Source organism: Populus alba, chromosome 2, assembly GCF_005239225.2.
Source record: "Populus alba chromosome 2, ASM523922v2, whole genome shotgun sequence".
In the NCBI taxonomy this organism is placed as follows: Eukaryota; Viridiplantae; Streptophyta; class Magnoliopsida; order Malpighiales; family Salicaceae; genus Populus; species Populus alba.
Genome location: NC_133285.1, coordinates 11,396,392 through 11,411,191, shown reverse-complemented (window position 1 = coordinate 11,411,191; position 14,800 = coordinate 11,396,392). Strand labels below are relative to the sequence as shown.

General features: G+C 33.9%; 1 protein-coding gene across 1 annotated transcript; it reads right to left on the bottom strand.

The window, feature by feature from the left end:
- Nucleotides 1-223: 223 nt before the first annotated feature.
- LOC118036259 (pleiotropic drug resistance protein 3-like) lies at nt 224-7,055 on the bottom strand. The gene is given in 20 exon segments (XM_073407482.1): nt 224-680; nt 997-1,251; nt 1,361-1,532; nt 1,625-1,852; nt 2,006-2,139; nt 2,412-2,495; nt 2,775-3,065; nt 3,365-3,640; nt 4,188-4,340; nt 4,422-4,525; nt 4,601-4,761; nt 4,843-5,063; nt 5,065-5,157; nt 5,249-5,530; nt 5,621-5,922; nt 6,128-6,218; nt 6,307-6,360; nt 6,470-6,546; nt 6,625-6,784; nt 6,955-7,055. Coding segments are annotated over 20 exon segments (3,489 nt in total). The 5' UTR covers nt 7,039-7,055; the 3' UTR covers nt 224-413.
- Between the last annotated feature and the right edge of the window lie 7,745 nt (nt 7,056-14,800).

Here is a 14,800-nt window from a genome sequence, read left to right as displayed (position 1 = left end):
TACATTATTAAGCTTACGTCAGTCCATAAATTAAGAGACACGTAAAATAAACTTAAACTTAAATTTGACAATGTCATGATTAAATTTATTGTCTAGTTATTAAAATTATTTTAAAAGCACATGGAGTCTACATCAATTTCTACAATTAAAAAATGTTTAAAATTAATTGTTTCTAAAATGAGTGTTGAATTTAGATTAACATATTATTGAATTTTGTCCCATTTATCATGGTTAGTTTCAAAATGAATCTGAAAGACATCACTCTTACTCAATGAACCTTGGTATACTCAACCCAAATTATTGTATCTCATCCGAAGAATACACGAGGAATAAGTTCATGTACAATTTTATAGGAGAGCCTGAGGTCTTAAAATTGAAAATCGAAGTTGAATATTAGTGGCTGGCAACCATCTTTACCTTTTTTGGAAGTTCAGTTTTGCTATGGTAATTGCGAAAGCGAGTGCAAAGAAAACTGGAAAAGCAAGAAGAACAATGGCCACAACACCTAAATCATCATGTTTATACCCAAAATAACTTCGTAAGAAGGAACTGATTGATTTTCGCTCTCCATAAGCTGTGATTTCCTCTTCTATATCACCGTACTGTGAAGTAAGAAGGCCTTTCAAGGACCATGCAGTTGGACAAATCCAATAGCCCCAAGCCCACCATCTAGGCATTATCTGCAAGATACATGTATTTGGGTGAGAGATATTGAACATTACTTTCAGGATAAAAAAAGAAACATCTGCTGCAACAAATACAAATTTATAGTTACCAATAGTGTTGTGAAGGCAAAAAAAAAAAAAAAAAAAACAGAAGGCTGGGGAGTTCCTGGTTTACACATTAAGACAACAACTGTCTTGACAAAGAAAGTGAAGCATTAGAATTAGTGTATATACTCAGAATGGTTATTGTGCAGCTTGAAGATGGTGGTGCTAGTTGAACTTATCCAAGACTAGTTAATTCGGGTGATGATCAATTATGTAGCTGGCTTACCGGTTCCGGTACAAGGAAGCCTGAGAACAAATTCGTCGTGGTATAAACGAAACTAGCCCATATTGAAGCCATTTGGACATTTGGGGTCAATGAGACAAGCAGCAATCCCAGGTAATTGAAATAGAGCAATGAGCAGAACATTGAGTAGAAGTACCAAAATACTTTGTAAGCTGACCAGTAGAAATTTATTGCTGGATATGTAATTATCAGAAACAGCAAAGCTTGGAGCAATATATATGGAATTTCTACAACCACCTGCACTTTCGTAACAACAAGTTTATGTTAGAGTTTGCAAGTTCTAAAATCTTATATTGACTGATTTCATGGACGTTAATGCTAAATCTTTCTGGTACTATCTTCGGACCTGTGCAGATGAGTACGCCCACGAAGAGTACATTCCAGCAAACCTTTCCCGGTATACAATGGTGCGTTCAGTGGCTACAAATGGCATAACAGACGAGCAGTTGGCTATTCCGGCGAACTGAATAAAGATGAAAATAGATCCCAGTATGTTGAAGAAGTCCTGTTCATCATTTCTTCGGAACAAGGAGCGTAATCACTAGTTAGCATTTTCTATGGGATATTCAAGCATTAACATTGCTGATAAATTCGACTGTAGAGAGCTTACATTTTCTGTCCTTTTTGCCAAAGAAGTGCTCCGAATATCAAAGAAGACACGATGATAAATATCAACCGAACCAAGTTATATTTTGGACTTCTCCAGTAGGACATTTCTTGTTTCCAAAGACACGCCTTAAATTGTTTCCATGCATTTTGTGGAAATCGGGTGGAGAAATGCAATTCCTTCGAACCCTGTTCTGGAAGGCCCAGTCTAGCAACTAGCTCTTCATTTTTCCTACATCAAGCAAAAACATATGACTTGCCCGATACTTCTTTTGTTTCTGTTTCAAATGACAACGAAACTTTTGTCAAACATGCAACACTTGCAATCTACATAGTGCTCCACCCGTTCATATATATATATATATATATATATAGTTAAGCTTACTGGAAGAGATGGGAGTCTCTGTAGAGATTTGCAAAATCTAAACCAAGTCGAGCTTCCATGGAAGAACCGGTAACCTCTAACATCCATGTTGCAGGGTTGTAATTTTCTTTGATTTTGGGAACTCCAGGAATGCCCTGCATGCAAATATGTACGCAAAGGAGTAAATAATAAACGAATAAGATAGGCAAAGTAGGTTGGTCTCCAAAATTCTTTGACAGATATTGCTCATACATAGAAACATATTTACCTACAGAACTACACTTATATAGACATGAATATCAGTTCTTCAACTCTATTTCTGTTAATTTGTTCTTTAACGAAGAATTGAAAGAACTAGAATGCCAGGGAAAACACATAACAGACAATGAACCTGGAAGTCAATCATTGCATGTGCATGGATGCTTACCTCAAAATACTCAATAAGCTTACTTGAATTCTGACCCAGCTCTCCAGAATATATTATTTGTCCTCCTCGTTTCATCAAAATGAGCTGCAAGAATTATTATTTTTGATAAATTAAAGGACCATAAGTAATATCAAGAAATTTAATTAGTCTTGCACTGACAGTTCCTAATTAACCACTTAGAGTGCAAATAAATTTTACTTCTGATTGATCACACATTTTATGCTTAATCGTTTGCATGTGACCCATAATCAATGGCTTTTCTCACCCTGCAAGAAATCAGGCAGCTCACTGAAGTTTTCAGATTGCTAAGATTCGTTTTTGATATTGCTTACTGCATATTTTCATGTGTACATGTTCAATTACCTCATCAAATGCCTCAAAAACATCAATACTTGGCTGGTGAATTGTGCACACAACTGTCCTGTTTGTATTAACAATGTTCTTTGCAACTCGCATGACGATTGCAGCTGCTCTGGCATCCAGACCAGAGGTGGGCTCATCCATGAATATTACAGATGGATTAGAAACAAGTTCTACGGCAATAGTTAGCCGTTTTCGCTGCTCGGTCGATATACCACTAACACCAGGGATGCCAACTAATTCATCTCTGATTTCACCGAGCTCAATCATCTCAATAACTTCTGCTACAAATTCCTGCAGAAAGAAATGATGATAATGCGTATTTATGTGTGTATGCTACTACCAAATGCTAATGTGAGAAGAACCCCTGAACACGCACTAGAGATGGTCTCACAACAAAACACTTAATATCTAAAGATCAATTATTTTCTGTTAATGAGAACACTGATCTTGTCACTGTTTATTCTATATATTTTTCAATTTGAGCTTAAGACTTCAACTGGTTTTCTCAGGCTGGAATCTTGTGTTCAGCTACAGAAAATGTCATTAATTGACAATCGAACAACACTAGTAGTTCAAATTAGGCATCTTACAGATCTTGTCCTTTTGTCAATCTGAGCTGGCAACCGCAACCAAGCTGAGTACATTACTGACTCTTCTACTGTAATCTGTGGAGAATGAATATCTGTTTGTTCACAATAACCAGATATTCTAGCATACGTCTTTTGGGCTTTAGGGTACCCTCCAATTCTTATCTCGCCTTCAATAATGCCACCAGTTTTTCTTCCAGAAAGAACATCCATTAGTGTGGTTTTTCCAGCTCCACTAACACCCATCAATGCCGTAAGAATCCCAGGTCTGAAGGCACCAGTGATATCATGAAGAAGCTGCAGCCTTTTTTGTGGAAGACCTTGCTTTCTTAATATCTGAGTGACACATGCATGGAAATCAATAAGCATCAACTATAACTACCAGCCAAGGAAGTCCAGTGTTGATGAGTTATACTTACCTTAGGAGTGTCGACAAAATATTGCACATTCTGAAAGGATATTGTTATGGGCTCGCAAGGCAAAATCATTTCTGCAAAACAGATGAAATCACTATGGATATAGCAGTAAAATAGAAAAAAGAGAGTTCATCTGTTTTGTTTGTTGATTAATATCCATCATTTTCAAGGAATATCAAATAAATGGCAACAGCAAATAATTATTACTGATTTTCTCTATTTCTGCGGCAGGTTTTGGTGTTTCAGCGCGAGGAAAGTCGATCAAATCTTGTTTTCTCTTTAGAATATTGGAGAGCCTTTCTTGAGAAATTATGGTCCGAGATCTCCGAGGGGCTGCAAATTTCAAGTTTATATAGATGAGCATGAGGAATCAATTTGTTATCCATCCGCATGATAATATGAAACTTACCTTTTGAATAACTGAGGGCGCAGGTGAATCCAATGTTGAAAATTATCCAGAATCCAATTAATGCTCCTAAAGGTATCCAATAGAAGTATTCATTGAAGTACAGTCCCCGGCTTTCGAGAATTTGCTGACCTAATGTAATATTGGAAGATGAAACCTGCAAGAGACAATTAGCAGTGAACAACCACCGCAACAAGTATTTATCGAGAATTTAACCAAAGTAGAAGTCGGATTTCACCTTTTGCCACCTCGGAGCAAGGAATTCGTTTAAAGATACACCGATTTCCGCATATGCCAGTGGAGAGAGCCAAAAGCCCCACCTCAACCAAGAAGGTAAAGAAGCTGCAGCAAAGAAAGCGTTTGATTTAAATGGCTAATTTATGCAAACCTTGTGCTAAAAGTCACCAAAGGGCTTACGTTGTCGAATTACAAATCCACCAAATAGAAATGTGATTAATATAATGAAAAGAGCGAATGTTGATGCAATCGATGGATTCCGAACTATGGAAGCAATCAGACGGAACATTGATACAGACGCTTGATGAACAAGGAACAGAAGAAAGAAGTGGTAGAAAAACCTGAGAGTCATTGAAAACAACTAGAGTTAGAAAAGAATATAGTTTTCATAATAGAAATGACATTTGTCTGCAACAAAACACCTTTCTGGTTCAGGACTGAAACCAATAACGTAATAGGTAAGAGCTGTCCAAAGAAATGCATCTAGCAATGAAGACGGAATCTTTAAAATGGCAGCTGGAACAGAATAAGCCCACGCAGGATAAAAGTAGAAATCCCTTTGCTTGTAGAAAACTTCTATTCTTTGTATAGTCAATGACAATTCCGTAATCCCATTGCACATTAATCTAATTAGAGCATAAAAACAAGGAACCCATGTATAGGTCGCCGTCAACCATGTCAATATTCATTCGACTACGTATGAACACTGTCATTGTAATTAATGCAGTGACCACGAGCTGCATGAAGAAAAACCCAATAACAACCTGCTGATTAGTTAAGAGTGTCAGGTAAAAATATGTTGATGATCCAGTCACAATTAGTCATTACCTGTACTGATTTGAATACATGAAGAGACAAGTTTCGCTTCATAAGCAGCCATTCTCTATCCATACAAGCTTTGAATAGTTCCCATTTTCTCAAGGAGTAGATGCTGAATGACAGAGCATTTTTATGACTTTCAGATTTCTGTAAAGGCCTGGAGAGCTCCCCTTCTAGCTTCTGTCCACATGAAATTCATGGAAATTCTTTTACAAGCATATCGATAGAAACATAACTATGAGGTTGCTGTTTATGATACCAGTACTGTCCTTGATCCCTTTCAGAAACTACCTGCGGATAAGTCAAAAAAATGTCCCGCTGGAAAAGCATTTTGGGGCAAATGTTCTTGTAATGTGAAATGAGTTAAGCAAGGTTACATACTTCTTGGAGGAAGTCAGCAATGCCCTTACGTGGTGGGCACCTAAAACCACAATGTTCAAAGAACTCCAGAACGTTGTCTCGAGGCCCATGGTATACTATCTCTCCCTCTGCCATCAAAATAATGTCGTCGAAGAGATCATAGGTCTCGGGAGCTGGCTGAAGAAGTGAAACCAACATGGTTGATTTTGTTATGTGTGCCAATTGTTGCATGCACCTAACAATCTGGAAGGTGGTTGAGCTGTCTAAGCCATTGGATATTTCGTCCATAAAGAGAGCTTTTGTTGGACCAATTATCATTTCCCCTGGCAGAAGAGAGTAACAGAGATTTTAATATCCGAAGAAATGGATTTCCTGTAACACCTAGCTCTAGTGCTCTACAAATCTCCAGCAGAGGCTTTTTTCTTTTTATTATTTCTATAAATAGAGGATCGTCAATGTTCTTAAACACAATTAGCAGCAAGGTTCCTCAACAAGTATTAATTATTTAAACTTTGCAATTCACACAACCTGTTGTTAGCCTTTTCTTTTGACCACCTGAAATTCCTCTCCTCATTGCATCTCCCACCATTGTATCAGCACATATGTCCAGTCCAAGGATCTGTAATGCCACAAAGAATAGAATCCGTAGTCAATCGAGAGGATAGGAGCTTTCGCCTTGAAACTTCCTTTGTTGTATAGAGAATCACCTTCAAGATATAGTCCGTCTGGAGAGTCCTTTTCAATCCTTCAACTGAAGTTGCCTGTTCGAAGAGATTGTCAGCTGAGATTGCTACCAGAAAGTAGGAACCAAGCTTCCTCAAATATGAGATCATGATAAGGAGTTAGTTTGTTTCTTAAGTTAGCTCTTACCTTCATGTAGGTATCTATATCCGGTTCTGGGACAATACCAGCTTCCTTCTCCCTTCTACTGATTTCTTTCATGATATCTTCAGCAGTAAACAGCTGTAGTATCAGTTTAAGTCTCTAAGATATGTTTTCCATTACAAGATGTGGAGCAAACCTACCTGCTCTGCCCCCAATGCCTTGACAACGAGCAGAAAAGTCGAGGGTTTCCCTCACAGTCATTTCAGAAATGTGCTGGTCATATTGGCTTATGTAAACTGATGTCTTCTGAGGAACAAACTCATTGAGTTTGTAACCATTATATGAAATTTCCCCCTCGACCTAAACATGGAAATCAGTTATTGTTCTATATCATATGTATAAACAATTTGTGATTTCATCATTATTTTCGTTCATAATTTCCCAGTTCATTCTCATAGTAGGTGACAGTTTTACAGAGATGGTTCATATTGTTGTTTTATGGCATGGATTTTTATGCACAAGTAAGAGACCTTCAAGGACTGGTCAAGCTTCGCTGTAAGTGCCTGTAATAAAGTGGTCTTCCCACAACCTGGAGGACCAAGCAAGAGAGTCATCCTGCACGGAAAGTGAGTTCATGTATGAACTCCCATAAATATTAATCATAAGATAGCTGCTCCTCGTTGCAGAAATTAGTACTGATCAAAACCGTTGGAAAAACGTCATGGACAGATGCATTATTATGTGTTGCACCTTGAGGGCTTGATGATGCCGTTGACATTTTTGAGAATTTTTAATCTTGTTTCGTACCGACTTGCATCCCGTAATATTTGCAATACCCTGTCGATAGAAATTATTTCTTTCATTATCAGAACCAGAACATGCAAGCGAGAGGAAAAAAAACAAAAACCAAGTCAAACCCAATAAATTAATGTATAGTGCATGGTGGACTCGAAGTTTCAATTTTTATTTTTCATCCACTGCACTCTTGCCGCTCCTGTCATCTTATGGCAAACTCAGTCAAGTTATATTTCTCCTTAAAAACGAAGTGTTTGAGCAGTGACTCTCTAATGCTGAAAGATTAGCTGATGCTAAACAGAGAAGAAGAAGGAATTAAAGATACTTGCCCCAAATGCAGTTTTGAGGGTGTTCCAAAGAGAAGGAAGGGGCTTTCCATGAACAACTTCATATTCCACCTCCACAGACAAATTCCGATATCTCACTTCCACAGTTGGCAATTCCAGACCCACCCTGAAGAGTAAACACCGATCAGTACTGACAAAGATACATGCACAGAAACATCCATGGATGTATCGTTTCCATTTTCCAAATAAATAATCAGTAGCTCTCTCGAGCTTTAAGGTTGTAAATCTTGAAGAAGCACTGCAGTGCTATTCAGTGAATGCTATCACTTATGTTTCCGCCTCCTGCGCGCAGGAACAGTATATAGTAAATTCCAATTTTTCCCTTGAGCATATTTATTAACTATTTTTAAATTTTATTTTCTCAATATAGCTCCTTTCTTTCATGTCGTCTGCGAAAGTGGAACTTTATATAAAGATATGGGGCTATAGAAGATAGATCGATGGTAAGTTACTGCTATCAGAAACTAATTGCTGGGTGTCTTACTGAGGTTAAAGAGTGGATGGTGAGATTTCATAGGTTGGATTAAGAAATCTTGAGAGATGTATGAAACCTGCAGGGTGATAGAACAGAATCGTTATGTTGTCTTCGGTGATCTGTGGAGAGTTTATGAGCTTACAACGTCAGGTGTGACGAGCTCACCTCTTATATAATATATAAGACACATGGCCTCATGGTTTTGTCCCACGGAAAAGACACTTGACGAGTTTAAGGCTTTTTAACCAATCATGTAACTCCAAGACACCTCCACAGTGACATGTAACACATCAGTGCAAGCAATTTGTGGAAGCTCAAAATAATTTTATTTAGCCTTATGCTGGAACTAAGGGACACTGCAAGTGACAATCAGAATACGCCATCACAGCAGAAGCATAGTACTGCGCCCTCTCATTTTGTTCTTAAGAAATCTCCCCTGAAAAACTTACGTTATGGATTGATTTTATTTTTACTATTGTAGATATGAGAGATATCATCAATATTGCCCTTTCAGGACCCTACTTTCAGCTTCGTTCAGCAGCAGACTAACAAATTAGCTCATTATCCAGCTTACATGCTTCAGGGAACCAAGAGATTGTCTTTTCTAGACCCTATTTAATGCTTAATATATTCTTTCATGAAATCCGATTTATACCTCGAAAAGGAAACATAAGAAAAAAAAAACAGATGGTTCATCGCGAGTTGCATGTAAAGATAAAAAGAAAAGGAGAAGGAAAATGATTCCGATTCTTTGTTTCATACCCTAATTAATGCACATAATCGATGTTCATACGTATAAGAAATCAAAGAATAGAATAGAAGGGCAGGCAAGGTTCTTACTTCTCTATTCTTTCTTTGAACTTGCTTAACAGCCTGCAATTATCTTCCTCGATCTTCTTTATAAGTTTGTCGACGAAAAACATGGCGTTCAAGAGCTTCAAGCTTGGTAACATCAACCACCCTCCTGCCTTTCCTCTCCTTCGCCATCTTCCTTTCTGTCAAACAATGAAAGCCGAAGCCGTCTAAAAGTGGGAAGTCTTTCAATGGCTGCCCACTGTAGCTCCATTTCATCTTCGTTTTCTTCCAGCTGGATAAGGATGTTGCATCACAATTAGCTGTAGCTCCACTAACGAAGCTTTGGTGCATGGTTATGAAATGATGTCATGATGCTTTTCTCTGTCGAACTCTTCCAACTCCATCCTCAGGGAATCTGTTTTATGATCGTTACGTGTTGACGGGAGCTGCCATTTGTACGTTAAGTGTGCTCAGAACCTGAGGAGCAAGCGTTCACGTGTAGATCAAATATATATGTAGATCAAATATATATTTTAGCATAAAAAATACTTTAAAAAATAACTGTTTTTTGCTTAAATGATAACTAATATCTTTTGGCTTACGTATGATGGTAATTAGCTCTTAATTAAAAGAAAAAGTCCTATTTATTATCAAGGAAAAAAAAATTAAAGAATAAAGTCACTAATTTGTATTGGCCGACTTAATTTCAACATCGTGTGATTGGCCGCTGGCTAATTCATTTTAAAATTAGGGGCTCAGTTGAGTTGCGTTCTTTTTTTATTCAAGCCCCATCAGATTCCCTCCCTACTGCTTTTCTGGTTATGGGAAGATGCTCTTTGGATGGCTTCATTTATTAACTTTAAATCTAAAATCTTAATCTTACGATTTTGTTTAACTAGAATTTAAATTTTTATTTTTAATTTGATTAACCTGAAATCTTAATTTAATGAATCACTTTAATTAAAACTTTCTAAAAATACATTCATTAAATTCAAAATATTTTAATTACAAAATTGATGTTTAATACTTTCCCATCATGAAATTTGAATATTTTAATATTGTTCAATGGCAAATACATGATTGAATTGAAGGTGGGTGGCCTATCATTGGCTCATGTGTGATGATATATTCTTGGGAGAGATTATCTATTACTTTTTTTATTTAAAACTATTATGATTGAGTTATTTATTAATCTAATATTTCAAAAGATAAATATATCAATTTTTTTTTTATCAAAAACATTTTAATTATAGGATTGAATCATATATATCTAATATTTCCCAATATTTTAATATTTTAATATTTTTGGATGGCAAATATTATCTTTTTAACAGCATTAAAGGCTTAATGGAACTTCCATATCATTCAAAATGGAAGTTTAATATCTTTTGTATGATCAGTTCTATATATTATTATTTTTCAAAATAATTATTGCAAAATAACTGATATAATAAATATCTTATTGAACCTTTTCTCTCTCTCGGTTTCTTGGCACATAATATGAAGTTTTATGGCCAATTTTAAATTTACTTGGACTTGCACGAATTTAATTTGGTTTCTAGTACTTTAATTATATATAGTAACTTGGATCTTATTAATTCATTCGACTTTAATTGCAAATTTATATGCTTAGCAGGGCTGTACGTCACAATATTATTATAATTTAATTGCATTTGACTTTAGATCTTTTAATATGATTCGATAAAGAAATACGTAGATTAATTAAACATAGAGTAATATACAAGAATTTTGCCTCCTCCATAGACCAGAGAGTAACTCTTTTTAATATAATAGAAAATATATAGAACAAGAACAAGAAAACATATTGGCTACGCCACAAGTCAAATTTTTTAATATAACAGTAAAATTTTCTACTTGCAACCATAATTCAACGGTGTGTATTTTTTTTTTTAAAAAAAAAAAAACCCTTAATTTTGCTTAACTATTATCTTTGGCCTTACGTATGATGAGGTAATTGGCTATTCTAAGATTCGAATCTAATAATGGTATTTATCTATAACTAAAATATTTATCTTCAGCTTTACCCATCTGAAATTCTAATTTGATGATTATTTTTTATCAAAATTAAAATATTTTCCTTCTAGAAGAAATTGTATTCTTACAACTATTTTCTGTGCAACTTTTTTCTAGTAGCAGCGTCCTATTTTTTTTTTTTTTGATAATTCATATTTTTTAATTTAGTTAATCTAAAATTTCAAATTGTTCAAAGATATCTTGATTGAATCCCAAAATACTTTGATTGCAGGATTGATATCTAATACTTTTTGATCACGTGGTTTGAACACATTTGATACTCTTCAATACCGAATACAAGATTGTATTGAAGGTGGGTGGCCTATCATTGGGCTCATGTGTGATGAATATATATTAAAACTATCATGATTAAGTTATTAATCCAATATTTCAAAGATAAATATATCACTATCTTCGTACCAAAAACTAAAACAAGAAATTATAGCTTAGTGTTACATGAAAAAAGTTTGACTGAAAACTTTTATAATAAATATGAATAACGATATTTTAGATAGCAAATATTATTATTTTTACAGTTTTAAAAGCTTAATGGAACTTCCATATCATTCAAATGGGAGTTTAATATCTTTTGTGTGATCAGTTCTATTATTATTTTTCAAAATAATTGTTGCAAAATAACTGAGACAATAAGTTTCTTTCTTTTGTGTGAACAATTCTATTATTATTTACCTTTTCCAATTCTGTACATAAATCCATGTTCTTAGTCATTGGAAATGCCTTGTGTTGGGTTGGGCCTTCTTGTTGTTACCTCCTCATCTTGTTGCAAACCAGAACGAAGGAGCTGCAATTGCCACCATTTGATTCCACTTTCGGTTTTAGGTCCGTCGTGGGAATCTCCATATGGTCCCACCCCACTACCGGAGATAAAATATAACTACTTAAACCATGTTTGTTTCTTGAAAAGTAGTTTTTGAGAAATTATTTTTTAAATTTTTTTATGTTTGTTTGTCATTAGAAAATTTGATCAACGAAAAACATTTTCCAGTCAACGGAAAATACTTTTTAGTCAACGAAAAACACTTTATAGTCAATTTCAGTCAAAGAAAAATTTGACTTGGTTTTCAGGAAAGTTGTTTTTCCCTTTAGCTGTGTTTGTTTTCCGGAAAGTGGTTTCTGGGAAATCACTTTCCAAACTTTCTTGTGTTTTTATTTGCCAATAGGAAAGTTGATCAATGGAAAACACCTTTCCAGTAAAAGGAAAATTTGGCTTTTGGTTTTCAGGAGAGTGTTTTCCTAAAAACATTTGGAGGGAAAAACACTTTCTGGAAGGTTGTGAAAAAATTTAGAAATGTCATTTTTGCTGATTATATTAATTTAATTTCAAACTTATTGCATATATAATTTGTTTTGAATATTTATTTTTCAATTTATCTCTTAAAATTTTATTTTTATATTAACTTTGGTTCCTTCATTTTTATATTGCTACTTTGTTTTCCTTATCATATTTTTTATTGAAATTTTTTATCTATATCAAATTTGATATTCTCATCTTTGATTGTATACTTACTTTTATTTTGAAATAATTTATGAATCGTTGATTATTATTATTTTAAATTTCTTCTATCTTATCATTTTTTTTTTTTTTTTTTAGATTGATCTCTATTATTCTATTTTTATTTGAGTAATTTATGAAATTATATATTTTATTTTCCAATTTCATTCCATTCACTTTTAAATTTGAAGATTTGTTTCTCATTATTTTCAAAAACTTGAGAAAATAAAATATTATAAGTTAATATTTTCCAGCTCTCATTTCCATGACAAACCAAAACACTGGAAAGTTTTTCCAAACTCATTTTCATTACCATACCAAATATTATAAAAAAATACTTTTAAAAACAAAAAACTACTTTCCAGCAAACAAACGCGACCCTTAAATATCTCAAAATACAAAGACAAACACAGAGAAAGCAACTCCTCCCGATGTTATCTTCACTTTCTAAACACTCCTAGGATGCTTTTTGATGTAATTTTAAAATATATCATTCGTTCCAAACGAATTTTTAATAAACTTATGTTATTTTAAAAGTCACAAGTACATATTACTATCATGTCGTCTGCATTTTAATTATTATATTCTAGACCATAACCAAACCTCACCACCACCGCAATAATCAAAACAACAAAAAATACAACTCCAATTAAATATACACTTCGCAAAACAAGATTTCGATTGATTAATTAATACTTTAAAGAGTTGATAAAATATTAGGTTTGAATAACTATACTATTGTTCATTCATAAATTTAAAATGTTGATTAAAAACAACTTAACGCAGGCTTTGAAAGAGAGATTCATTTTACTTGAAAAACTTGTCTTGAAAGAATAATCTCAAGAATTATATTTTTTAGGATTGAGGTTCTCATATTATAGGAATTCTATAAGCCCTCTCAAGTCACTTTCCTTTGCCCTTGACATCTATTTATTTATTAAATTTTTATTTATTAGAAAGCTTGGTCATATAAAGACATCCTTAAATAATATCTTTTTCATGTGTTAAACTTTTTATTGGTAGTTATTTATACGGAAAACGTTTACCCATTTACAGGAGCTCCCACTCAAGTTATGTCTGATAAGCATTTACAATTACTATTACTTAGTTTATATATAATCGGTTAGTGCTTATTATCATAATTTAACTTGAATTAACACTAAGATTTTTATCATATAAAATTTTGTTAATTTTTAGATACGACAACAACAACAAAAATATGTATATTTATGAATAATTAAATTATCAACTTAAGATATATATATATTAACCTAATTCATAATTTAACCTTAATCAGTACTAAACTAATTTTAAATCTATTTTGTTAATTTCACAATCAACAACAAACCTAAAAACAATAAGATTAATTTAGGAAAATAACATAAGTAATATCAAAATTAACAACTTAGATGAGAGGAAATATTCACTCTAAATAATGTAATGTAATAATTAGGATGACCAATAATAATTTTATTGGCCAAAAAAATAAAATTGTACGGGCAGAAGGAGAGAAGACGAATGACCACAGCCAAACAAAGCTTGAGAGAGAAATGGATGAGTGTTGTGCTATATGTGGTCGGAGGGTTCTAGGTTTAAAATTTGAATAAACTTATAAATATCATCTAAATGTAAAAAATGTGTTTATCTTTAATTATTTTGAATTCGTGATATTTTACAATTTTTAAAAAAAAAAAATGAGCTAAAAAAGAGGAAACTCCGTGATTATGTTTGCAACCTTTGGAACCGATAATTATCCAGGAGTTTTTTTTATGAATCATAGCAGCTCGAGACAAGAAGGTTTTTTTTTTTTTATTTACGTGGATGTCCAGGCCAGCTTAGTGACGCACCACAACTTAATCTCATGGGTCACTAACATTCCTGCACACAAACCAATGAGCTGTAAGGCACCCTGTGACAAGTGTGCACGTGAGGTTTGAACCAGATGCAAAGGAAGGAACAAGTCTTTCAGACCGCTGAGATCAAGGACCTCAAGTGCCAAGAAGGTTTTTATATTTATTAGTAGTTGAATAATTCTTGATGGAGACCTTAATTATCAGAAAATGCTACCTTCGCAGATATTGTACAAACCGGACTTGGAAAACCACACTAATCATGAGTTTACTAAATATTATAGTAAGAAGTACCAAGATAATTTGATATTTGGTGGCAAAGTTCAATTCAAGAAGATAGCAAGGACTTCTATGGAATTGGCAAGTTGTTCAGATTCTGGTAACCATAACATCTGTTCCCATGACATTTGTTGCCTTGGACTCTTTTATTTGAGAACAGATGTGTTCTAAATTTTATAGTTCATGGAAGGAAACAATACCGGTTATTACTTTTATTATTCGGTTTCCACGATAAACATACTACATAAAAACCAAAAAAAAAACTGATTTAAAAAAACTTAAAAAATT